The 26,338-nt window shown below is 37.9% G+C and overlaps 2 protein-coding genes across 2 annotated transcripts; both read right to left on the minus strand.

The window, feature by feature from the left end:
• Positions 1–652: 652 nt before the first annotated feature.
• LOC140793809 (protein GET4) lies at positions 653–21,755 on the minus strand. Its single transcript, XM_073145524.1, has 12 exons — positions 21,528–21,755; positions 20,620–20,699; positions 20,163–20,241; positions 19,132–19,213; positions 17,662–17,812; positions 17,120–17,210; positions 16,887–16,970; positions 16,327–16,373; positions 15,896–16,024; positions 3,038–3,122; positions 2,252–2,332; positions 653–1,157 (listed from the first exon to the last, which is right to left on the minus strand). Exons 1-12 carry the CDS (start codon positions 21,573–21,575, stop codon positions 1,149–1,151), a joined length of 966 nt encoding a protein of 321 aa, XP_073001625.1. The 5' UTR covers positions 21,576–21,755; the 3' UTR covers positions 653–1,148.
• Positions 21,756–22,876: 1,121 nt separating this feature from the next.
• On the minus strand, positions 22,877–26,231 carry LOC140781840 (small ribosomal subunit protein eS7-like). The gene is made up of 6 exons (XM_073128102.1): positions 26,003–26,231; positions 25,174–25,267; positions 25,021–25,094; positions 24,792–24,915; positions 23,365–23,547; positions 22,877–23,209 (listed from the first exon to the last, which is right to left on the minus strand). The coding sequence occupies exons 2-6, from the start codon at positions 25,246–25,248 to the stop codon at positions 23,087–23,089; spliced, it is 579 nt and encodes a 192-aa protein (XP_072984203.1). The 5' UTR covers positions 25,249–25,267; positions 26,003–26,231; the 3' UTR covers positions 22,877–23,086.
• Positions 26,232–26,338: the final 107 nt, after the last annotated feature.

Consider the following 26,338-nt stretch of genomic DNA (forward strand, 5'->3'; position numbering starts at 1 on the left):
ACTCAACTAAACCCAACATATTTTAGAAACATTTTAATTATTTAAAAATAAAATATATATAATTAATAGAATATTCTCACAATGTTAATTCAAATCTAACACAAAATATCTTCCACATATATTTACTAAATTATAGAAATTATAGGGCATATAATAAAGATGTATGGTATAAACTATAATTTTGTTAAGAAATAAAATATTATATACAAAATTTATTATAATAATAATAATAATAATATTATTATTATTATTATTATTATTATTATTATTATTATTGATATAAAGCGAGGGTTAACCCGAATTAATATTGATACAAGTTAAAAAATAATAATACTTTTAATTACTATTTTACCCTTGAAAGATGCCATTTAACTGTAATTCTCTCTTCTTTTTCTTCTCCCATTTTCAATTTTATGTCATATTAAATATAGTTATTACAAACTATACTAATTTATAAAGAAACACAAGAAAACTTATATTAGAATAAGCTTTCTTATACTAATACTAAAAATTAGCATAGCTATAGCAGTGTTGAAATTATTCTACAAAGTGAAAGTAAATGGAGGCCTAAATGCATATTTTCTCTTTGAAAATAAAGTAAACTCAAGTGCCAGATGAAAAGATGACAACCAACATCCAAGAACATCCAAGGTGAATACCAAATTGAACTTGGGAAATTTTCATGGTTAAATGGCAACAATAACTGTTACATCCATTTTACTGATGAAAATAATAATCTATAAATGATGAACTACTGCGAATACCTAAAATGAAATGCATCTCCATTGACAAAGTTTCTGCAGTAAAATCAACAATACTTTTGCTGCACGATTTTTTTATCTGCGATGCTATCAAATAGGCAAAGCTTGAATGATTGTTATTACAGAAAAATGTAACATTATTATGCTAAAGTTTTGTCCAGGTTGACTGAAGATCAACATTGACTCTGCCCCCAAGTTCCAACTTGTCTGATATGGCCATTAAGATGCTCTGCCTGCAGGAGATAATTAATTATCTGGGAAAAAATACCTCTCCAACTTTTCTACAATTCTGTCATGTAAGCTTTTTGAGTGACTCTACATAGGAGATGCTGATGCCCTAGTACATATTTTGCTGTGACCGCGAAGGGGAAATTCTGATACTGCAACTCACATCATCTGCAGAGAAAGATGTACAAATATCTAAATATTGGATCTATTACTCTCAAATAGTCTAACTATTGGATCTACTGCACTAGTACACTGCAATGCAAATACTCCTTTGGAAGAAAGAAAAAGAAGTGCCATCCCACTATCAGCATTTACCATGAAGTGATTAAACATCCCCTTTTGCAAACGGAAAACACACGACATGTTAAATGAGTTCCTGTCATTTTTGATAAGCTGCACTAGTGATTATTGTCATCTAAGTTTCAATTTATATGAAGATCAAGACAAACAAAGTTACAAATATTTAGCGACAACAATAGTTGAAACTGTAGGACTTCATTGTTTCTTGTTGCTGCATCTTTAACTACAGAAACTGGAGCATCACTAATGCCAAATCTGGCTATAAAGTAATACTATGAGATGCAAGAGAGCCTTCAAATCTGGAAGGCCAGATGCGCTCTCAAAGTCTCAATGGCTGCAAGTGGATTGGGTTAGGTTAGAATATCATTTAACAAAATCTGATATTGCTTCTAGGCTAGAAAATAGATCAAGCACTAGAACCAATCATTTAGGTATGTTGACACAAGTAGAATAATTTTTCAGTTTGGTTAGTTGGACTAGGTTTGAGGTTATACCTAATTTTCTGGGTTAGGTCTCAGTTCCTGGGCAGCCTAGTCAGCTTGAGTCCAGACCACGGGTCCTGGGCATGGTCAGGCTGGGCAGAATTAAGGTCCAGGTTGGCCATTGAATTTTCAAAACACCCATTTTGGGCCAAACACAGTTTGGGCTCGTAGACAGTTTGGGTACCAGTACTCATGTTCAAAGTTAAGGTATCCACTTGTATCCTTTCCTTATTTTACAGGTAGTCCTACATAAATATAGGATCTTCAAGTTGATTGACCTTCAAATTGATTTTTAAATGTTTCTGCTCTCATCATTATGGGATTTTTATCCTTTTACCAGAACAATCATATTAGAATATTTGAAATACATTTCCCAAAGAATAAAGAAAAACCACTAGGTGATCTTTAGTATGTAAAATCCAGATCAAGTTCATAATTATACAACTAAGTTAATAAGTAAGACCATACAGTGATGCAAACCTTAAAGAGATCACCAAAAATGCCTTGTAAGCCACTTCTGCGTCGCACACCGTAAAACCTACCAGCAATTTCATCCAACAACTGCACAATCATTGGTTAAAATGTTTAGTAAGATAAGGCATCCTCACAAAGTTAAATATATTTAAGGTCCATTCAAAGAGAACTTTATTCTTAGTGAGAATCTGCACAACATGCTTTTAGATCTTCATTTCAGATATGTGAACATAGATTTTTGTTCAGGCATAGCTGTCTAGTATAGTGAACCTAAATCACAACTTTCATCTATGGTAAATGATTACTTTAGGAGTTGTCACATCAAAACAGCCACTCATTTGATATCCCAAGTCAATTAGAACTCGCCATTCATTTGCAAGTTGATAAGTTGAATACTGAATATACAGCCAATCCAGTGCTAGGCACAGTTAGTATAAGGGCCTCAGAAAAAGGAAAGATCCCCACCCAAGTCATGCTCCTGGTTTTCGTCAAACGTGGCTTTGCCAAAATGTATGTTGCGTATACTTGTATAGAGTATATGCATGGAAGCACAAGGGCGTGTCTACATGTATAGCAAAAAGAGTCTGCCCAAGTTTACTAGACACCACAATAAAGTTTAGAGAGTTCCTTTAATAGGATTGACACCGCAATAAAGTTTAAGAAGAAAACATATTAATGCTAGACGAAACTCAGAGGAAGAAAAAAGCAGGTTAAAGCTACATAATATATGTAATACTTGCCAAACATGTTCACTGAAATTGAAATAATTACTTCAGATTGTAGAGAAATTACCTCATCAAAAAAAGATTCCCGTTCTGTACTAGACTTGTACTTTTCCCTTAACATTTTAAAAAGTGGAAAAGCATCTCTTTCCAACCTGTTAACAAGTAAAAATGCCACAACAGTGATTGTCAAAAGAATGTATCAGAATATATCTTCTATAATATATACAGATGAATCTATAAAAAGAGTAGGAGAGGTAGCAACACATTGCATCTATGTGCATATCTACACCAGCTAACAAACACATCAAGCATCAAACTTATTAAAACATGTATATCTTTTCACTTGATTTCTTTCGTCCAACAGGTAAGCAGCCACTATAAACCATTTAAACTCCACACCTTCTGTCAGTTAAAAGGTAAAGCTTCCAGTGTATTATTAGAAAAAGGTGAAAAATGAAAAATATCAACAAATTTGTAGAAGAATAAGACTGGCTAATGGTCTGGACTCTGAACAGTCATATTGAATCCCTCTTAGAAACTGAGTGCCTATATAAGTTAATGGTTCACATTAGGCCCTTCTTTGGCATAATAAGGTTGAAAAAGCCACTAGCAAAATAATGACCCAGCATGTATATATGCATCTAAATCCATATTTAATTCATAGTACCTAATACCTATAGTTGATAAATAACTCAGCATTGCATTACCAGTTTTGAACTTAATCCATGAGGCAAACATATTTAAAATATGTATGCTAAAACACAAAAGTTCTATAAATTACCCACTCCACAGCTGTATATTGGTTTCATGGAAATTAGGCATGTTTTGAAAACCCATGCAGGTGGCATCTGAAGTGATAATTAAGATGACACCAGTTTTTGAGAAAAAAGCAGATCACAATGACACTAGAACACCTCAAAGACAAAAAAACAGTATTGAGTATATAATTGCAAAAGAGAGGTCGTGGAGAAAAGAACAAAAACAACACCAATATGCTTAACTTTGCACATTACGCCCTTATCTACTGTTGGTAACATTCTGTGTAAGTGTGTAACACATCTCTTCTGGAATTATTTCACATGGACCAGCACCTAGTCATTCACTTGACCACTTGGAAAAGCAATTTATGGATAATGTAACAATAGAAGATCCAAACCTAGAATAGGTTTGGAGAGAAAAGAAAGGAGAAGAGGAGAGGATTTTGGTGAATGTATTTCTCTCCAAATGATAAAGGGGCATGGGCCCTATTTATACAAAGTCACCATATATCTAAATAGATAAATAAAATAAAATCAAATAACTCTAATACCCCCCTCAAACTCAAGGTGGATCATAAACTGAGAGTTTGCTAACTAAATACTCAAGACGCGGAAGAGGAAGTGACTTCGTGAAGAAGTTGGCAATCTGCTCCTCAGTGCTAAGGCGATGGAGAGAAATGATGCCAGCTCGGTACTCCTGACGAGTGTAGTGCATATCGACTTCAATGTGCTTCGTCCTCTCATGAAAAACATGATTTTCAGCGAGCTTCTTAGCACTATCATTGTCGACATAAAGAGGAGTTGGGAGGGGCAATGGAACACCCATATCATCGAGGCGACGGAGCCAAACAATCTCTTTAGTCACCGTACACATAGCACGATACTCTGACTCAGTACTAGAGAGAGACACCACATTCTGTTTCTTGTTGCGCCAGAAAATTGAGGAGTCTCCTAGAAAAATGCAGAAGCCAGTAGTAGACTTCCGATCAGACTTGTCACCAGCATAGTCTGCATCGGAATAAGCCCGCAGAGCTAAAATGGAAGTCGATGGCATGAAAAGAGAGCGGGTAATGGTGCCACGAAGATATCGAAGAATGCAAATAAGAGCAGCATAGTGAGCAGTTCGAGGAGTCTGCATGAACTGAGTGACAAGACCAACTGCATGAGAGATATCAGGCCGGGTAATAGTCAGATAGACGAGTGCCCCAACCAGCTGACGATATCTAGTCGAATCTGGAAGAAGCTGACCGTCATCGGGCTGAAGCTTCACATGAAGCTCAACTGGGGTAGCAGCGGGACGAGTGTCAGTGATAGTGGCACGACTGAGAATGTCTGTAATATACTTCTGCTGGGACAACAAAAGACCATGAGATGACTGAGCAATTTCGATACCTAAAAAGTATCGAAGAAGACCAAGGTTCTTCATCTCAAACTGACTCTGAAGATGCTGCTGAAGAGAGCAAATCCCGACCAAATCATCTCCGGTGATAATCATATCATCGACATATAGGAGGACCCGACCCTGAGTAGAAGACCGTAGAAACATAGATGGCTCAGAGGAACTGATGCGGACATCACTGATAGGACGCGATGGTGTGTGTACCAGCGCAGGAGGCGCCGACAATTGATGATCCCTCCTATAGGGATCTGGTTCTAATTTTTATTTATTTAGGGTGTTTTTTGTTTATTTCCTATGTAGGGTGTTTTTTGCTTAATTCTATTGTAGGTCTATATATAGACCCGTTATATTTCCTTTGGAACTTAATGAAAGTTTATGTGATTTGTTCTCTAGAGGATTTTGGTGTGAAACCTTTTCTTAGGGTGGAGGTGTGAAACCCCATTCCTTCTCTTCTTATTTCTCTATTTCATTTTCCTCCACTACGTTTTGCATCATTTTGGTATCAGAGCGAAGGATCCTAGTTTATGGACGCCCCTCCTCCCGGGTTCTACGCCGCTCCACATTTGTTCTTCGCACGACCAATCGCTCCACGAACACCGGAACATCAAGAAATCCGGCGTACAACGAGCAAAGAAATTACCATCGACGAGGAACAACAAGAATCTGTTGTCATAGAGGAATCGCTACCGCGTAAGATTCCAAGTCCTTCAAAAAATTGATTGTCGTTGCATTATCTAGTTTCCATCGTTATTTTTATTTGTTTTTAGATTGAAAAAAAAAGAAAAAAAAAGAAAAAGAAACAGCATGTCTCTTTTGCTGTGAAAAAAAAAATAATCAGTGTTTCAAATTTTCGAAAATTTCATTTTTGCTTTTAATTTTATTAAATCCCAACCAATTCCTTCTTCCCCTAAACCTCCTACCAAATTTCCTATTTCTTCTCTAACATCCCAACAAATCCTATCTATCCTAATTTTCATCCTTCCAATATTTCCAATTTTCAAATTCCCTCCCTAACTTAAAACCAACCCAACCCCATTAAACCCATCAAACCTAAACCCAAAACCCATTAGCCTAAAACCCAAACTTTATTAGACTAAACCCACAACCCATTAATCATTTTCTCCCAACCCGTTACCCAACTTCATCCCTAACCTCCCCCTCACCTCACACCAAAATCTTAACCCGACGCCGTCGCTGCTGTCCCAACGCCGCCCCGGCTCTGCCTCGCCCCGACGACGCCGTCACTCCACCCGACGACGCCATTCCTTTGACATCTGCAGCCATCACAGACGACGCCGACGCCTGCGCCGTGATCTCCCGTGCCTCATTCCCTGCCGTAGCTAACGACGACCACTACTGTCTCGGACTTTGCCGCCGACATCGCCGATACTGTTGCTGACCACTCCCTCCCTGGTGCTGACGGAGAAGGACATGAACAGTGACACATTGTGAGGGGAGGAAGAAAAGGGTGAAGACAAATTAATTAATTTCAATTCCTTTTTTTTTCCTCAGATGATCAGGTACGTGCTCTTTTCGATTTTTCGATGTATTAAATATTTTTGGGTCATTCTTTTCTAGTATCATCTCTAAACTGTTATCAATTCCTGCTGTCCACATATAGTGAGGGAGAGACTACATAGAAACCTTATATGCTTTAGTCCTGATATTAAGAGATGAACTGTGCCAAATAGAATATTAGTATTATGTTAATTTTTGGAAAGAAATTTAAAGGGTTTGGCATTTATTAAATGTGACTTTTGTTTAAAAACCATTAAGTCTTGACATTAGTTTTTGAATCTCCTGAACAGAAAATCTAAATTCAATTAAGTATTCATTTTTAAGATTTTCTTAATTGCATAGCATATCATCTCATATCATTTAGATTAAGACATTTGTATTTGGATTAAATATAGGAGACGTCTGCATTCCATTAGGTTAGAACATTATTTAATTTTATTTAAATTAGCAAGCATAAAATTAAAAAGATTAAAAAAAGAAGATATATATATATATATAAATAAAATATATAAAGCAATACATAACTCATTCATTGCATATTAGTGTATGCCAACACGTAGAGGTAAGGCTTATCTCCTCAGTAATTCTAGTGAGTCCAGCAGTAGCAGTATGGATCCCGAACTTAGTAAGAAGCTCGACGACATTATGGGACAACTAGGTACCTTAGCTCAACAAGTCAGAGATACTCAAGATACCTTGCTTGGGTATCAACGGGTGACCGATGAACGACTATATAGGGTAGAAAGACCCCGTGAGCACACCGCTCCTCAAAATAATCACCGCCCTGACCTTGAACGTGGTGAATCTCCCACTCCTTTACCTCGTCAACATTTTCAAGGGAATGAGCGAAATCCTGATGAACGGTACCTTCAAAGCATTAAAATTGATGCTCCGATGTTTGATGGTTGTCTAGATCCGCAACACTTCTTGGACTGGATCAAAGACATGGACCGTTTCTTTAAATGGTATGATATGTCGGAAATCCGTAAAGTCAGGTTTGCTGCCATGAAATTGACTGGGAAAGCAAATCAATACTGGACCAACGTTGAGACTCTTCGTGAGATTAGGGGTGAGCTTCCAATTGAAATTTGGGTTGACATGAAAAATGAACTAAAACGTAAATACCTCCCACCTTTCTATTACCCTAAGCTTCTAGACAGATGGAACCGACTTACCCAAGGGAGTAAGTCCGCTAAGGATTACGTTGCGGCTTTTGATGAATTGCTTGTTCGGTGTAGCGTGATCGAATCAGAAACCCCTATGCAAATCTTGTCCAGATTTAGGACTGGCCTACGTGAAGAATTGAGAAGTGAACTTTTTGCTCGTAATGTTGATACTTTGGAAAGGGCCTACAGCTTAGTTCAAGACTTAGAGGAGTCTAGACCTAACCACATCTCAAGAAATTATGAAACAAGACCTCAAATTCATAAATCCTCCACAGGTCCTCATCAAGCCAAATCTACTAGTCAATCTTTTAATCGATCTACCCCTAGCCCTTCACAATCCAAGGTAGAATACAAAGGTAAAAGCATTGAGAAAGACTTTTCTAAGATTAATCCTTGGGTCAAATGCTATAAGTGTCAAGGCTATGGACATGTTGCTGCAAATTGTGCGAGCCTGTATAAAATAAGTTTAATTGAGGAACCCTTCGAAGAAGACTCCGAGCAAGACTTTGATGGATATGTTCACCATGTAGACGGTGAAGAAGGAGATTTTGAAGACGAAGAGGAAGAAAATACCCTAGGATGCCTGAGGCACATAGACTCCACAAGGCTACATGTTGTTAGATGTGCCCTCTCTCAACCTAAAGTCAATGATGATTGGAGGCGCAACTCCATTTTCCACACATTCACGAAAATTAGAGGTAAAAATTGTAAAGTAATTGTGGATAGTGGCAGCTGTATAAATGTCGTGTCCTCCACCATTATTTCAAAACTAAATCTGAGAGCGGTTTCCCATCCTAATCCTTACAAGGTTTCGTGGATTAATTCAACCACGCTGGAAATAAAAGAGCGCTGTTTAGTTCCAATTGAATTCACGACTTATAAGGATAAAATCTGGTGCGATGTATTGACCATGGATGTGGGTCAAATTATCCTTGGAAGGCCTTGGCTATTTGATAATGATGTGCATATTTATGGCCGTTCAAATATCTGCATGTTTGAACATGAGGGTAAGAAAATCAAGATTCTTCCATCGCAGCCTAGAGGTGGTAAGATGGAAAAGAAGTCTGATCCAATCCACTCCGACAATAAAGTCAGCTTGATTAGTGCGAGAGGCATTGAACGTGAGATGAGTAAAGGAACTCCTATTCTGATTCTTGCGGCTCGAGAAATTTTGAATGAGCCTAGTGAATCAATTCCTTTTGAAGCCACTGCTGTGATTGAGGAATTCTCGGGTGTCTTTCCAGAGGATCTCCCGGATGAATTGCCACCAATGAGAGATATTCAACATGCTATCGATTTCGTCCCGGGTGCATCTCTTTCTAACTTGCCTCATTATAGACTTTAACCCAACTGAACACGCTGAACTAAAACGACAAGTTGACGAGTTATTGAGAAAAGACTTTCTGAAGGAAAGCCTAAGCCCTTGCGCAGTTCCCGCATTGTTAACGCCAAAGAAAGATGGAACATGGCGTATGTGCGTCGACAGCCGCGCTATTAATCGAATAACGGTAAAATACCGTTTCCCCATTCCTTGTTTGGATGACATGCTGGACATGATGGCAGGGGCCACGATCTTTTCAAAGATAGATTTAAAAAGTGGCTATCACCAAATTCGTATACGCCCTGGCGATGAATGGAAGACTGCGTTTAAAACAAAAAATGAGTTATATGAATGGACAGTTATGCCTTTTGGCTTGACTAATGCTCCGAGTACTTTCATGAGAGTGATGACTCAAATATTACGACCTTTTATGGGACAATTTTTAGTCGTATACTTTGATGACATCCTTATCTATAGTCGATCTCGGGAGCAACATATAGATCATCTTCGTCAAGTCTGCGCTGTCTTGAGGAGAGAGCAACTGTATGCAAACCCTAAGAAATGTACGTTTCTGACAAACAAAGTTGTTTTCTTGGGTTTCATTGTCTCATCTGAAGGAGTGTCTGCTGACCCTGATAAGGTCAAAGCTATTAAGGAGTGGCCTGAACCCCGTACCATAAGAGACGTAAGAAGTTTTCATGGACTCGTTACCTTCTATCGTCGGTTCATCAAAGGATTTAGTACCATTATGGCTCCAATAACAGAATGCCTCAAGAAAGGTGAATTTAAGTGGTCAGCAAGTGCTAACTGAAATCAAAAGGAAAATGGTGGAAGCCCCTATCATGCGACTCCCCGATTTTACTAAAGTTTTTGAGGTCACTTGTGACGCTTCTGGAGTTGGTATAGAGGGAATCCTGAGCCAAGAGGGCCATCCGATTGCCTACTTTAGTGAAAAGCTGAATGAAACTAGACAACGATATACCACTTACGATAAGGAATTTTATGCTGTGGTTCAATCTCTTCGCCACTGGAGGCATTATTTGCTTCCTCAAGAATTCGTAATCTTCTCTGACCATGAAGCTCTTCGCTACCTTAATTCCAAGAAGAAGCTTAATGCTAGACACGGTAGGTGGGTCGAATTTCTCCAGGACTATACGTACACCTTGCGACACAAGTCCGGAGCAGACAACAAAGCGGCTGATGCACTGAGTCGTCGCTTGATTCTTCTTTCAAGGATGAACGCAGAAGTAATAGGATTTGATAAAATCAAAACTGAATATGAATCATGTCCGGATTTTCATGAAGTTTACAATTTATTAAGCAATGGAGAGACTCAAGAAATAGATGGTTTCATCTTGCAGGATGGCTATCTATTTAAGTCCCGAAGGTTATGCATTCCTAGCACCTTGTTAAGGAAATTTTTAATTTGGGAATTACATGCTGAGGGTTTAGCAGGACATTTTGGGCATGCAAAAACTATCGAAGCTACGGAACATCGATTTTTCTGGCCAAGCTTAAAGAGAGATGTTATGAGACTTGTTAGTCGATGTCATGCATGTCAACTTGCTAAGCAGCGAAAGCAAAATATAAGATTGTACACGCCTTTACCGGTTCCTAATTGCCCTTGGCAAGATGTTAGTATGGACTTCGTGCTTGGACTTCCAAAGACTACTCGAAAGCATGATTCCGTTCTTGTGGTGGTGGATCGATTTTCTAAGATGGCCCACTTTATACCATGTTCCCGAACTTTTGACGCCTCTCGAGTTGCTAAAATCTATTTTGACGAAATCGTTAAGTTGCACGGGCTACCAAAAACTATTGTATCGATGTGGGATGTAAAATTCACTAGTTATTTTTGGAAAACCCTATGGCATAAGATGGGAACTAAGCTTCGCATTCAACCGCTTTCCACCCACAAACCGACGGCAACGCGAAGTAGTCAATAGGAGCTTAGGTAACCTACGAGAACTCTTGTCGGCGAGAATCTAAGAGACGGGATCAAAAACTGCGCAACTGTTGAATTTGCATACAATAATTCTGTTAATAGATCCATAGGTCTGAGTCCAACTAAGGTAGTATATGGTTATAAACCTAGACAACCTATAGATCTCATTCCTATGTCCCATTATCATAGGTTGTCTAAGTCTGCATCTGCATTTGCATCAAATATTCATGACTTGCATAAAGAAATCAGTAACAAAATTGCTCAAAATAATACTAATTATAAAATTCGAGCTGATTTAAGAAGGAGATTCAAAGAATTTAATGTTGGAGACTTTGTGATGGTCCGGATACGTCCGGAATGGTTTCCACCAGGAACTGTCAAAAAGTTGCGTGCACGAAGTGCCAGACCTTTTAAAATTCTCAAAAAAATTAATGATAATGCTTATGTTCTAGATCTCCCTAGTGATTTTGGCATCAATTCTACTTTTAATATTGAAGATTTAGAAGCTTATAAAGGTCCAGATTTTACTCCAGAAAACCCACTAGATACTGAGCCTACCTATGAGCCTGTTTATGAGAGACCCTCTTTACCTCCACTTCCCAATATTCCACCTAACACAGCAGACGAAATTGATAAAATTTTAGATGATGAAATTATTTCAACTAGAGAAGGTGGATCCCAACGGTATCTAGTACGTTGGAAAGGACGACCTACATCTGATGACACGTGGCTTGATCGTCACGATTTGGAGGTGCATCACCCTGATACCTTAGAGCTGTATGAGAGCAGCAGAGCAACACACTCGACGGAGTCGACTTCTCTCCCACCCGGGGAGAATGACGCGGACATCACTGATAGGACGCGATGGCGTGTGTACCAGCGCAGGAGGCGCCGACAATTGATGATCCCTAAGGGATCTGGTTCTGATTTTTATTTATTTAAGGTGTCTTTTATTTATTTCCTATGTAGGGTGTTTTTTGCTTAATTCCATTGTAGGTCTATATATAGACCCGTTATATTTCCTTTGGAACTTAATGAAAGTTTATGTGATTTGTTCTCTAGAGGATTTTGGTGTGAAACCTTTTCTTAGGATGGAGGTGTGAAACCCCATTCCTTCTCTTCTTATTTCTCTATTTCATTTTCCTCCACTACGTTTTGCATCAGGGACTCCTGAAATCCGTAGGCTATGAGAACGCTACGAAGTCGACAGATGTGACCTGGGGGAAGGGGGAAACCAGGTGGAGGATCCATGTACACCTCATTAAGAAGACTATGAAGAAAAGCATTCTTCACATCCATTTAATGAAGAGGCCACTAGCGACTGGAAGCAATAACAAGAATAGTACGAACAGAGGTCATCCGGGCAACAGGAGCAAAGGTCTCCTCATAGTCTTATCCCGTATTCCTGAGTAAAGCCCCGAGCAACCAGACGAGCTTTGTACCTAGCAATGGATCCATCAGGCCGATACTTGACCTTAAAAATCCATTTGCAGCTGATAGGCACGATGTCGGGTGGGCGGGGGACAACATCCCAAGTATGCATCTGCTGAAGGGCTTGAAGCTCATCTGTCATAGCCTGCTGCCACTCTGGAACCTGGACAGCCTCACGATATGACCTAGGCTGAGGGGTAGAGTGGATGGCTGCAAGAAAGGTATGAAACTGGGGAGAGTATGTAGCGGAAGACATCAAAAAACCATACCAATCGGGAGGGCGATGCTCACGTTTTAGATAACGACGAGCGGGTGCAGAAGCCGTCACAGTAGAGGATGGGATGGTCAGAGAGATACTACCTGTAGAGGGAGGCTCAACTGTAGGAGGGGGACGTGATCTACGAGTGTAGAAGTATGGAAAGTTCGTCATGGGAGGAGGGTACTCTGAAAGAGCTGGAACCTCAGTGAGAGAGCGGTCTGGAGTGGTAGGTGGAAGTGATAGTAAAGGAGTGTCAATGGGTAGAGGAGAACCAGGCAAGTGGGGCTGAAGCAGGGACATCTGAGGGGACGGAAGATAGGATAGATGTAGGAAGATCTAGAAAAGATAAGTCTGAGGGAGCCAAAGTATCGGAGGTAAAAAAAGGTATCTCTTCTAGAAAAGTGACATAGCGTGATATCCTTAAATGACAAGCATAAGTGTCATAACAACGATGGCCTTTATGCTTAGGACTATATCCTAGAAACACGCATTTAGTTGCACGAGGGGACAACTTGTTGCGTTCACCCAGAAGAAGAAGAACAAAACAGGTGCACCCAAAGACACGAAGATGACCATAAGATGGTAAAGTACCATAGAGACGCTCGTACGGGGTCACACCACCAAAAACTGAAGATGGAATTCGATTGATTAGATAGAAAGCAGTAAGAAGGGCCTCAGCCCAATAAGAACGAGGAACAGAAGCCTCAAAGAGAAGAGCACGAGTGGTCTCAAGAAGATGACGATGCTTTCGTTTGGCAACACCATTTTGAGCAAGGGTATAGGGACACGACTGCTGAGGTAGAATGCCGGCAGAAGCATGAATAGAACGAAACTCAGAGGAAAAGTACTCCCGAGCACCGTCAGATCGGAAGATCTTAATAGATCAACTGAATTGAGTACGAACCATAGAAGAGAAATCACGATAGATCTGACATACCTCAGAATGTTGACGCATAAGGTAAATCCAGGTGAAACGAGAGAATCCATCAATAAAACATACATAATAGAGGAAACCAAGACCAGAAGAAAAAGGGGCAGGACCCCAAATGTCAAAGTGCACAAGATCGAAAGGTGAATCAGAGATACTTTTACTAAGAGGAAAGAAAAGAGCCCGATGTTTTGCCAACCTACAACCAGTACAAGGAGACAAACAAGAAAAATGAATACTGCCTAAGAATCCAAACTTGGATAATGTCTTGAGACGTTGACTCGATACATGACTTAGACGCCGATGCCACAGATCTAAAGGAGATAGGGGAGTGACAAGACAAACACTAGGGCTAGGTGGAGGAAGATGAAGCTGGTCTAGATAGTAGAGCCCATGAATTCGACTACCGGTCCCAATCCTCTGGCCTGTTGATGTGCCCTGCACAACACACGAAGTAGAAGAGAAGAACACAGTGTAACCAGAGTCAGAAAGCTGAGTAACAGAAATAAGGCTCATTGTAAGACCAGGAACAAGCCAAACATCAAATAAAGTAAGACGACCAGTAGGATCCGTGGTCGGAGTGATGTAACCAATGTGAGAGATGGGATAATGAGTCCCATTAGCAGTATGAACATGAGGAAAAGCGGTGGGGGTAGGGGCGAGACTAGTGAAAATGGATGAGTCACCAGTCATATGATGTGAGGCGCCAGAATAAAAAATTCAGGATTGTTATACCAGAAAAAGCAGAGGCATAAATAAAGGCACCAATGAAGCTAAGGCTCTCACGGCTGACCAAAACACAAGGTGCCATTAGAAGAGACAACCTATCAAACACCTTGAGGGTGTTTCGATTTTTTTTTTTTCTGACTTAGGCCTTCGTCAAACACCCGGTGAACAGTGCTGTTAACCTTGACACGCTACCAAATAGATGTCAAATTTGGACAAGTCTGCTGAAAACTTGAGGGCTCGACATAGTGGACTTTCGTCGAACATTTGGTGAGCAATTGTTGAAAACAGAACTGCTAAAGAATAAGAGCTCGACACACTAACATTTCGTCGAACATTATGTGGGCACTTGCTGGAAACCAATTCTGCTACTGTGCTGTTGCTGCATTTGACACACTAAACTTTTGTCGAACACCTGGTGAGCTAAAACGTTGAATAGTGCTGCTAATGAAAGAGCTGAGAACAAGTGAACTTCCGTCGAACACTTGATAGGCACTAGCTGAGAAATGGATTGCCGTGCAGAAAAAGAGGGTTGTGGACACTCTAACTTTCGTCGAACACTTGGTGGGCGCTCGCTGAAAACAGTGTTGCTGGAAGAGACTGCGACTGTGGTGATGGTAAGGAGAGGAGCTCGCGCCAAGGAGAAGCACAGTTGTGGCTGACTGCTGCCGCTGACTGGCTACTGCTGCTGCAGTGGCGGTGGCTGCTGCTGCTGTTGTTGCTGCAGCAGCGGTGGCTGCTGCTGCTGCAGCAATGGTGGCTGCTGTAGACAAGATGTCGAAGTGAGAGGGAGAGGCTGCCGCGGAACTGTCGAGCTCGAAGAGGGTGAAGGAAAGAAGAAGAAAAAAAAAATATATATCCAAAGAGAGAGCAATGAGATAGAGAGAGATTGTTGGAGGAGAGATCCAATCTTAAGAAATGTCCCTAATGATCGGGAGGCTCTGATACCATGTAACAATAGAAAATCCAAACCTAGAATAGATTTGGAGAGAAGAGAAAGGAGAAGAGGAGAAGAGGAGAGGATTTTGGTGAATGTATTTCTCTCCAAATGATAAAGGGGCATGGGCCCTATTTATACAAAGTCACCATATATCTAAATAGATAAATAAAATAAAATCAAATAATTCTAATAGATAACAAGGCCTTTGTGGTGGGGAAAGTATATGTAGGGTTAATATCACCTTAGAATTGCATAAGGTTCAATAAGTTTGCATCATTTTCAGAAGTATTGACTTAAATAAGTAAAAAATCCAAATAAATAATCAACATTTATCAATTATAAAGTAATTCTTCTCAGATTACGGCAGTTATACAGCCCTGTCTTGTTGATAACTTGTTATCTGATCAACCATTAGCTATCCGGACAGGAGGGAAGGGACATTACAATGATGAATAAATGGAAGGTACATATCATATTAAAAGGAAAGGATCAGCTAGATAAAAGCTCCTCCAAAAAAGTGACGGGAATACTTACGTCTGTAAAAGATACTCAATGAACTGGATCAAATCTGACTGGGGAAAATCAAGTTCCTTAAATTCTAATAGCTTCTTAAGCTCATCCATCAAGTAATTCGCATCCCTAAGATTTCCTTGTGACAGGTACCTAAAAAAACAAAAAGAATTTTGAGAGTGAGACATTCATCTGTCCCAATAATATTTCAAGCAGATTTCATCAGTATCATACAATAGATACTGCACATTTTTATAAATAAGTTTGCAGATTTGATAATCAAATACTCTTCAAGTTTCATATTTGCCACCTGATCATGGATAATTGTAATGCTTCACAACAGGATCCAATATTATAGTGATCATTTCAGGTTGAGAATCTTACTAGTGTAAGTTTGTTACCTCACAACATTTCATGGAAGGCAAGAATGATATATTATGTTTATGGAAACTTACAATAGAACTGCACGTGCAATTGCTGTGTCATCTTCCCCAGGATAGCACTATCACAAAGAAAACGAAGAACATATAGTTTGACAAAAGTTAAAAGGTAAAGGCCAAAATAATTATATTGGCTAGAGGGTTGCCATATAAGGAAAAAAAATAAATATCAAGTAATAATCAATTTTAAAGATATGAGGTCAAATGGTCAATACATGCCACAAAGAAGTATCAACCTAACCAAAATGTGTACACATGCAGACATGTACAAGCATAACCATGCATGCAGAATTAATAGCTACAACAGTGCTGTCAACAGAAGCCTACACAAGTAACTATGACAAAGTTCATTTTCTGCTTCATCAAGTAACTGAAAGCATCAATACATCCTTGTCAGAAAGAGCATGCAAAATGTTGGAGTATCAACACCAGTTACAATGTTCTATCATGTTACACACTTACACCTCAACTGTTGGGAACATACAGTCCCTATATTTGACTAAGTGGAGCAAATTAAAAATTGAGGACATGCTTTTCCTTTTAATAGTCATATTACAAAAAGATTGAAGACTTACCTTGCCCATAAAGTTCACAAGTGTAGAAGCAAATTTATTTGGATCTTTTCCACGAACAAAGTAACTAGAAACTTTCATCATATCCTGTAGTGCACAAAGTTTCAAGATTCTCATTATTTGTGATTTACAAAAAAAATTCATACTTGGGAAGTTAGAAGATAACTAAAATTTGGGTTCAGAACATTAAAAAGCAAAACAGTACTTGAAAAGTTATACGAGGACTATCAAAATACCAACTCAGGAGATTCAGAATATAGATATTCAGCCAACATGTCATGTAATTCAGGAGATCCATTTTTTGGAGCTCCAAACTCCGCTGACCACCTAAGAAAAGGTAACAGCTATTATTTGTACTGCATGCCCAAGAAACTCAGGAAAATTTGAGGTTAGGTAAAAAATTGACACTAAATTACATTGAAGAGTATAGCTACTCAGGTAATTGGAAAGAGAAAAAGAGACACATAATAAAACACCTTACAGATGTAAAAAGTGCATCCTCACATCAATCATGTACAAGCATATTTTAAGCAACAAAGTACAATCTGCTTAAAACTTTATATTAATAGACTATATTGCCTTAAAAGAGATAAAATGGCGCATACAGTATACAAAGTAAAACCTTTTATTTCAGTCCCAATCCTAATAGGCTCTTCTTGTACACAGATAGGTTCAAGACATGATTGCAAGCCATCAGCAGCTTGCTTGAAAAAGTAACAAATTAAAGCATGCCCTAGCAATTAAATATGATAATTTTAGAATCAGAGGAAGCAATTACTTTATTCCAGCTTTCAAGAATGATGAGCAACTCTCAACACGCACTTTTGCTGCCACCAAAGCTTCAGAAAGTTGCTGCATGTCATCATCATCTCCCAAGTGCTGTGGGACAGATATCTTTGGGAAAGCCTCATAAAGCTTGCTGAGACGATCTAGGTAAGATCCAGTCATAATAACAAAAAGATGAGCGTTACAGAAAAGACAATTCAATCATAATCTAAGACAGAAAGAAATGAGAGGGATTGTTGACTTGTGGTGCAATATAAGCAATTTGTTCTCCCAAAAGAAAGTTCAGTGTAACATGGCTAAGGAGCGCACAACATCTCTTAGCTATAGCGCTGTATTTTCCTAAAGCTTCAATGAAGATAATTAGACTGATATGATTTTATGATTTGAAAATATCAGTAGCAACACAAAACATTGCAAATAACCATAACTGATGAATAATTCAATTCGAGACATGCAGAACTAGGCACCGCTAAAAAAAATAATTAATCATCAATCATCCCCAATATAGAGTCCATAACTTCTGAAAATGTGAGCAGGTTCTAGCACAATGAATTGATTTTAGAGATACCAAAAAAAAAAACAAGATTGAAAATTACTTCTATAATTTTAATTAAATGACCAGAAAAGGTAATTGCATATCATGAAGAAAGAAAAGAACAATTACTTCTCAAGCTGGAGTCATCAATATGGAGTAAGTTACCAAACAAATTGATTAGTTAAATAAAAGCCCAAGGTTCTAGCTCAATAGTCCCATGACATAGAGTCAGCCAACTGCCTGCACCAAAAGTTGCCAAGTCCCTAAAAGAGCGATAACTATTTAAAGAACTGTTACTAATAAAAATATTCTAGGGCCAGAAGACCAAAACTATCAAAGTTTTACCTCAAGCGAGAGGAGATGCAAGCCTCAGGAATATTATTTTGAAAATTTTGAAACAAAATTAAAAAGTGTCCAAGTTTTTTGTCATCCTAGTTTAAAATTTTCAGACAGACAAAGAAAGTATAGTGCCATATATACTCTTAAAAAATCTAGTGTAAGAAATTTTACATACATACATTATATAAATGAAGAAAAGGATCCCTACTCACCATCTATCATGACAAGAATTAGAGTGTAATGTGCCTTAGGACCTCTCAATGCAATAAGTGTGTAGAACAAGGTGAGCCTCTCTTACCTAGTTGAAGGGCTGTCTCACCAGTCTTTAGGTCAAATGAGCGTCAAGAAAGATTTTGAACAAAAATTTGAGAACAGGCAAGTTTTAAGGCTATACAGAGATCAGATTATGCAACCGTAATTTACAATATCATGAAGAACTAAAATTGACACTGTGATGTAAATAATAGAGTTCCAGCACGTTAAGAATTTTAACAAGTTAAAAGCAACTGAGCTTTGAAGTACCCAATACAGGAATGACACAAGAAGGATGCAAACAAATTGTAATGCAACATTAGAAAAGAATCTGACCAAGATTTTCTTTGCCGTAAGGAAACTTCCCCTTGACAAGTGTGTCTACAAATAACACAGCAAGTTCACCTCCACAAGTTACCTACATTGATTCAAAGAGCATCATTTGAACCAGTGTCTCTTGAGTTCTGACATGGTAAAATTGATTAATCTTCTTGGATAATCCATCATTTTATCTTCCTTTGTATCACATGAAGTCCAGTATTTTGCTAGCACCAGCTCTCATGACATTGTAATTAAAATCTTCTGTAGCCTTACTTGTGAAATGACTCATTTCCAGCTCTGATTAACAAACTAACTTGCTCTCCTAGTCTAACTGAGATGTGATCCTGTATTTCTCAAGTTGCTGGCCCAATCAATGTTCAGCCATAACTTAAATGCCAATACTAAAGTTCAGGCAACCAAATTTTTACAAGTTTTACGTGAAGTGGATGTGACAAATAATTAGGATTATCTTAGGACTGATGAGACTTCTTATTCTATTGTATAAGGAAAAGGAGAAAATTGAAGTTCCTTTTATATGCATTCACTATAACAGGGTAAGCAATAACAAGAATAAAGCCTTATGTAATCAGTACAAATTTTGTGCTCCATTGAAGAACTAGTCATATGCAGATGTCAGTGTTCAAAACTATCAGAATACTCAAATGTAGTCCATTGAATAACATATGTGGTTGAATATTTGGCTGGCATGCATAAACGGACCACTAAGCATCCTATAAAGGGCCTAGGCACCTCTTATAGGTACTTGAGCCAAAGTCTTATTATATTTTTGATACTTATTGTTTCCATTTTGATGCACTAATAATTTAATTATACTATAAGAATATAAGAATCAACATCTTCCCATGAACATTACAAAATAAATTAGCAGGAAATATTAATTTTTCATATGTTCCAAGGAACATATCACAGAAATCCATTATGAGAAGATTATAATAGCATATCATAATATGGTAGACTGCCTGATCAGTTATGCATAACATGTGGTTATGCCAGGTATTAGGAGAAAAAAAATGTAAGGAAGTAACCTGCCCATGCTTCAGTTGAATTAAAGCACCTGAGTGGAGGATCTCCAATGCCTCTAAGTACCTCTCAGCAGCTATATACCTGGTATAAACTATGAATCAGTATAACATGCCAGCTAATTGAGTAAATTTCTTATTACAAATGAAACTCAATCAAAACAAAATCTTAGTATGATGGATTTTTTTTGTACAAACATCATTATATCACACAAAAGAGAAACTGGGATATCATAGAACATAACAGTCAACTTAGCAGTTCCATAGAGAAGTTGGAAAATCACCAGTAAAACACACATCGAGGCAATTCTAAACATCATACTCATATGACAGCATTAAACTAAAATATCAAAATAGATGTCACCTAACTAATACACATCAATTTCATTGCAATTTTCAATCATGATTAGATCTTTCAACTTCAGCAGGCACGTTAAAGTTCCACTAAAAGATACTTCCATACCTTGCGCTAGTTGTCTTGTACATCTGTTGAGCTTCATAGAAACTTCCAGCATCTACCATCTTTTCTAGTTTCTCAATGTTCTGCAATTAAACAAGCATGTGTGGGATAAAGTTATCCAAAGATCCAAACTGAAAACACTGACACGAAATACTAAGAAAATCATGCCATATTAACGGAACGCTCCACATACTTCATTCGAACCAGCATATGTTTCGACCCATACATACCAATAAAATAAAATAAAATAAAATAAAAGAATATCAGACTTTAACAAGATAAATATAAATACTCAAGTAATGTTAAAAAATTTGCGATTTACCAGCACAGAGGAACTCCCAAACTTGTGTGCCCATTCCTCCTAATGTTATAACCAACCTCTAAAAGTTACTCATCAGGTATGCTTCATGAAAACCTAGTGAGATTATCTCATTTCATCTATAACCTACCCTTCCTCCGGTTCAAACTTGAAACCAACGCCTTAATCAAATATGATCCTCAATACTGAAACATAGTCACAAAACACCAACTTTTTCATGCCTCCTCCATCTTACTTCTATAATTATAAGAAAGATACAAGAATGCAATAGGAACAACCAAACTTGGAGAAAAATTAAATAAAAAAGAAAATAACCTCCAAGAAAGCTAGTCAGATAGCAAACAATTCCCAAAAGACCACCAAAATTAATCTTTGGTATCCGATGAAACCATCTCTTCTATTCCTTCTCATTTTTCTTGTTCAAGCCAACGCCTGGATCACAACACTAACGGTGGCGTCGAAAATTTGGTCTAAAAACACCACCTTTTTTTGTCCTACTCTTACGCACATAAAAGGAAAGGGAATTCCTTGACGAAGGATACCATACAACTATCTCTAGAGGGGGGTGAGAGAGAGAGAGAGAGGCGCTCACCGCTTGAGGAGGAGGCAGTTCCCCTCGCCTTGCCCTCGGTCTCGACATGGCTGCGATTGCTCGAGTCTCCTCAAGGATTCGAGGATAGGAAAGGATTTGGCAGAGAGATTGAGATCCGAAAAACAGGAGAAGAAGAAGAGTGAGTTAAGCCACCGCCAAGACAAAACCTGAACCTCTTTTGGGGTTTGGTCTGCTCTTAAGCTAAGTCTAAACTCTTGCATTTTTCTCTTTCTTCCTTTTATATATATATATACATATATATATATATATATATATATATATATATATATGAACGAAGAAAATAAGATATGGACTTGTAAGTTGTAACTAAAAAAGAGGTGTATATAAATTACTAATTCCATTATAATTTAGTTTTCTTATCTTAGTCCATTAATGGGGTCAGAGCTCGAGTTCTTTCTTCTTCTTTTTTCTCTTCCCGTTCTGTGGGATAAATAGAACTTATAGCATCACTTAAAACCATGAAAAAGCCACTGAAGAGAGCTGAACTCTGAATTCTGGATTTACTTTAAGTTGACAAGAGTGCATTTATAGATTGATCAATCTAATCGGCTTACATGTGAAAGACTATCAGTTAGAAATAGCATGGCACCCATACAAGGGGTTATCAGTGTTCCAATCTAAACTCAATAAGAAGCTCTACTACATTGGCATCTCAATAATGAGAGAGAGAGAGAGAGAGAGGGAGAGAGAGAGATTTAATGAGAAACAAAATCATACAGTATTCTAGAAAGAAAAAAAAGATAATAAACTACATTACTCATTGATAACAATGGCAGAAGAAGAGAATGGCACAAGGAACAATCAAACCCGAATCTTCCTTTTTTTTTAAAGAAAAAAACAAAAGGAAAAGATGATTACCACGAGGACAGAAAGCACCATCCACTTCGAAGCTCAAAATTTCAAGTAAACCGGAAAAATTCATTCCCCAAAAATCGATTTGCTTCACAGTACATGTGAGACTACAAAATCTGAATCTTCCAGGAAGTAAACAATCATTCAACGGCCTCAATATATATCACATAATAACTTTTGAGCCACATCAGAGACAAAAAAAGGTAATCAATCCCCTAAAGTGAAATCTAGAAATATATATATATATATATAATTATATCTATATCTAAGCATTAAGGACTTCAACAAGCTACAAGCAATTGATGATGCAAATACTTATTAGGTACACTGAAATAAAAGGTCATTTTCATTGCAGCATACCCTCCAAGCCAACTAATGTGATGTTAGTTTTCCTCTGAGAGCATCACAGATTATGATGCTGAGGGTAACAAAAACAGCCGTAAGTTCAACCCATTCAATCGTCTGCATCATAAGAATTAGCACAAGCTGCTTCGCTAAACCAAATAGTCATTCCACTGATACAGAAACTTTAAGGCCTCTAGCTTTTAATACTCAAGTAGCAGAGAATACTAAATTGCAATAACATTGTCAAAACTATCAATTCTTACGATAGAAGTAATGAAAACAATCTCTTCAACAAAAAGTTCACTTTAAGATTTGAGCCAACACTACGAACAAAACCATCTTCAAGCACTCTCAGTCACAGGGAATTCAAAGTGGACATCTTTCCCGCAAAGCTTCCGATAAACTCCAGTGAACGTCTCTAGTTTGTATTCAGTGTTGTTCCGTTCCTTTGGGTCCAGATATATCTGTCATAAGAAAAATCAGATGGTATGAAATCCAGAACTAACACTTAGCCAAATCAGGTGTCATAACAAAAATACTAAAGCCAAATCAGGTGTCATAACAAAAATATTAAGTGCAAGCAATACAAGAAATGTCTAATGCAAAGAGAAGTCCTCACCTTGATGATCTTTGAGCCATCCAAATGATATCTAACACGCTTTCCAACAATCTCTGCAGGATATACAACATCCTCCAAGATACCATCATGGACTGCAGTGAGAGTACGGCTGCGAGGGCGCACAACAGCTGAGCCTTTCTTCGGGGGCCTCAGTGTCCTCCTTGTTGAAACAATAATTACATCCTTCAAAGAGGAATAAACCAGATATTTAATCAACAATGTTTACATGAATATAGTTCCTCACTAATATAATTCATCATGATATATAACCAATGCAACAGAATATTGGTCACAATAATAGAAAGAAACAATAAAATAATCATCATCATCATTCCTTCCCATTGTAGTAGTGTGTTCAATTATCCATCATAACTCAAAGTGAAGGACCAGATAAAAATCTCCAGCTGATAGTTTGGGACCTTTGGGTCCATCAACTTTAATAATTTGATTAATAAAATAAAAATAACTAACAACACTCCATCTCCAACTTGATTGGTATATTAACCAAGCTGAAATAAATGAGAACAAAATCTAGAATTAGCTTGATGAAAGACAGTTGTAGACAACTGGAACCTTTATCTATCTTGCTTTCTCTGTCAGAGACAACCTCAAAGGAGCAGAGTATAAAATTTGCTCTCACATGACGCAGAATCAAATTGCACAAAAAGATATGCAAAAGGATTATTCATCAAAGCACTTCAAGATGATTTTTGTAAGCTGAAGATAGACAACAAAATCATACATAAGTAAATATCAGCACAAAATTGATCATTATTTTACGGAAAATATGCTGTAATACTTTATTCCTAATCAACCGCCTTAGAGCTAGTGAATTATGGGGAGAATGTAGGACAGTTCTATTTCTTCAAATATTATTACTTATGGATAATTTTGCAGGTAAACTGCAAACTGGATATTATCAACTTAACAAACCAACCAGCTAAGATAGTAAGATGAATAAAAGCCTAATGAGCTAAATAACTTGAAATTCGTGGTCCAGAACTTACTCAACCATGGGAAATGTGAAAAATTAAAGATTTGTCTCTTGTGCAATCCAAATATCAAAGCTGGAAAATATTATGATACTTAATATCATAAACCACGAACCCTTGTAAGTAACTAATAGTTAGATCCTTTTCATGCCCGCCTAAATATCAGATTTACCAGGTCAACACTTGGTCATTCAAATTAAAATAAGAACAAGATAAAAAAATGACAGTTCACACAGACAAAATGCAAAATATATGGATCTGAACCACCATTGACAAATCTTCAAAAGAAGCAAGTCTTGGAAAAAAAAAATAGCATAAACTTCTGTGAATTTGCAATTCATGAATCATATCTGTCTCATTTCTTTCTTATAATAATATATTCAGCTTCATTTTTATCATGAAAAAAAAAATCAAATTCTGTAAAATGTAGCCTACCTTCCCACTGAATTTCTTCTCCAACTCCCTCACAAGCCTGACATGGATCTTACGGAATGCCTTCCCAAGCCTGTATGGCACATGAATAACAACAGCTTTCCTGTTGCCAACTACATCCATTTGACTGTATTGAACACAAAAGAAGGTACATGATGCGTGTTACTTTTTGTTGTCATACGACAGAATATCATATGTATGTACAACACATGCAACTGTGAAGGACACATACACTGCCGAGTTGATGTAAAGGTCCTTTAAATCACTCTTGAGTTCCTGATTACCATTCTCCAAGTCAAAGAAGGCCTGCCACATAAGACATAACCTTTTAGAGTCCATACAGCCAAATTTAGAGAGACCCTAGAATCAAGCTCAAGGAACACACCTGAGCAACAGTCTCCTCAAACTCAGATGGCTCAAGGCCCTTATCCTTCTGGATTTTCCTCCTTGCAGTAAACATTTTGATTGATCCTTGAAAGCTTTCATCAATAAAAACAAAAACAATTTGAACAACAACCTTTTACAGGATGAGCTTGGTAGCAATCCATAATACAAAAACTAAACAAGCTCATCAAAGTAATTTAAATGTATTGGTGTATGTGACAGTAGACTAAGAACGATATTACTTTTAAACAGTGAAAAGGGACAAACATGGTCTCAGGAGAAGCATATTTACAATCATAAGCAGTAAATAAACCACGAAAATGGGGTACTACTAACATTCATTGAGTTCAAAAGACAGTAAGCCCCACAACGCAACTTTTTGGTAAAGATATGTACAAAAATCAATCTTTAGTTCAGATTCAATAAACATCAGATAAACTGGATTCAGAAACTTTTTTTTTACAAATTAAGCCCTGGAAGAATACACAAGAAGTCAAGAACCAACAAATCCCACAATTACCAGCACATCAAAAATTTAAAATAAGATCTTGTTCTGCTATAATATTATTCTCTGTAATATCCAATGACATGAACAACCAATCACGTCCCATAACACACCAAGATGACCTAATCCTTCTTACTTATGATATCATCGAACAGAAGAACAATCAGACAAAAGGAAGAGAGACTCGGTGATATATTTAACTAACTACAATACGATATACTACACTCTTGGATCAGAGGTTACTGCACTAGGATCTGGGATGGAGAAGGAGAGAAGAAGCTTCAACTCCGAAACTCTAACCCTAGATTTTGGAAATGGAGATTACCTTGGTGCAAGGAGATTAGAAGTAGCCTGCGAGAGCAAGGGAGAGAGAGCTCACAGCGGCGACTAGGGTTTCTCTTTAGAGGCAAATACTCATCTTATATCACCCTACCAAGTGTTAGTAAGCCGGGTCGGATCGGTTTCGAACCGGGATTCTATTTAGAGACCGGGCCGAAGGAGACGCCGAACCGGATAAGGTTCTCTTTTGGCTTTTGCTTACATTATGCAAATTTACGGATTTTACCCTGTATCTTTTCTATTTCTAACCCAGGTGAGGTGAGGGCAACTTTTATGTTACGTTGTTAAGTTTAAACCAGGCGAGGGAGTATTTTGTTAATTT

The sequence above is a fragment of the Typha latifolia genome, chromosome 1 (genome assembly GCF_019914945.1).
Source record: "Typha latifolia isolate L0001 chromosome 1, TyphaL0001v2, whole genome shotgun sequence".
Taxonomy (NCBI): Eukaryota; Viridiplantae; Streptophyta; class Magnoliopsida; order Poales; family Typhaceae; genus Typha; species Typha latifolia.

Bases quoted from the DNA above. Each gene is read 5' to 3' on its own strand.
- LOC140793809 (XM_073145524.1), bottom strand. From the start codon at position 21,575: ATGTCGAGACCGAGGGCAAGGCGAGGGGAACTGCCTCCTCCTCAAGCG. The intron at 17,211-17,661 runs GTAATTGCTTCC...ACCTTTTCTTAG, and splicing joins TTCTTGAAAGCTGGAATAAA to GTGGTCAGCGGAGTTTGGAG. The intron at 16,025-16,326 runs GTAAGTTTCCAT...TTGTTTTTTTAG, and splicing joins ATTGCACGTGCAGTTCTATT to GTACCTGTCACAAGGAAATC.
- LOC140781840 (XM_073128102.1), bottom strand. From the start codon at position 25,248: ATGTTTACTGCAAGGAGGAAAATCCAGAAGGATAAGGGCCTTGAGCCA. The intron at 25,095-25,173 runs GTGTGTTCCTTG...CTTATGTGGCAG, and splicing joins TTGAGGAGACTGTTGCTCAG to GCCTTCTTTGACTTGGAGAA. The intron at 23,210-23,364 runs GTGAGGACTTCT...TTCTTATGACAG, and splicing joins ATGGCTCAAAGATCATCAAG to ATATATCTGGACCCAAAGGA.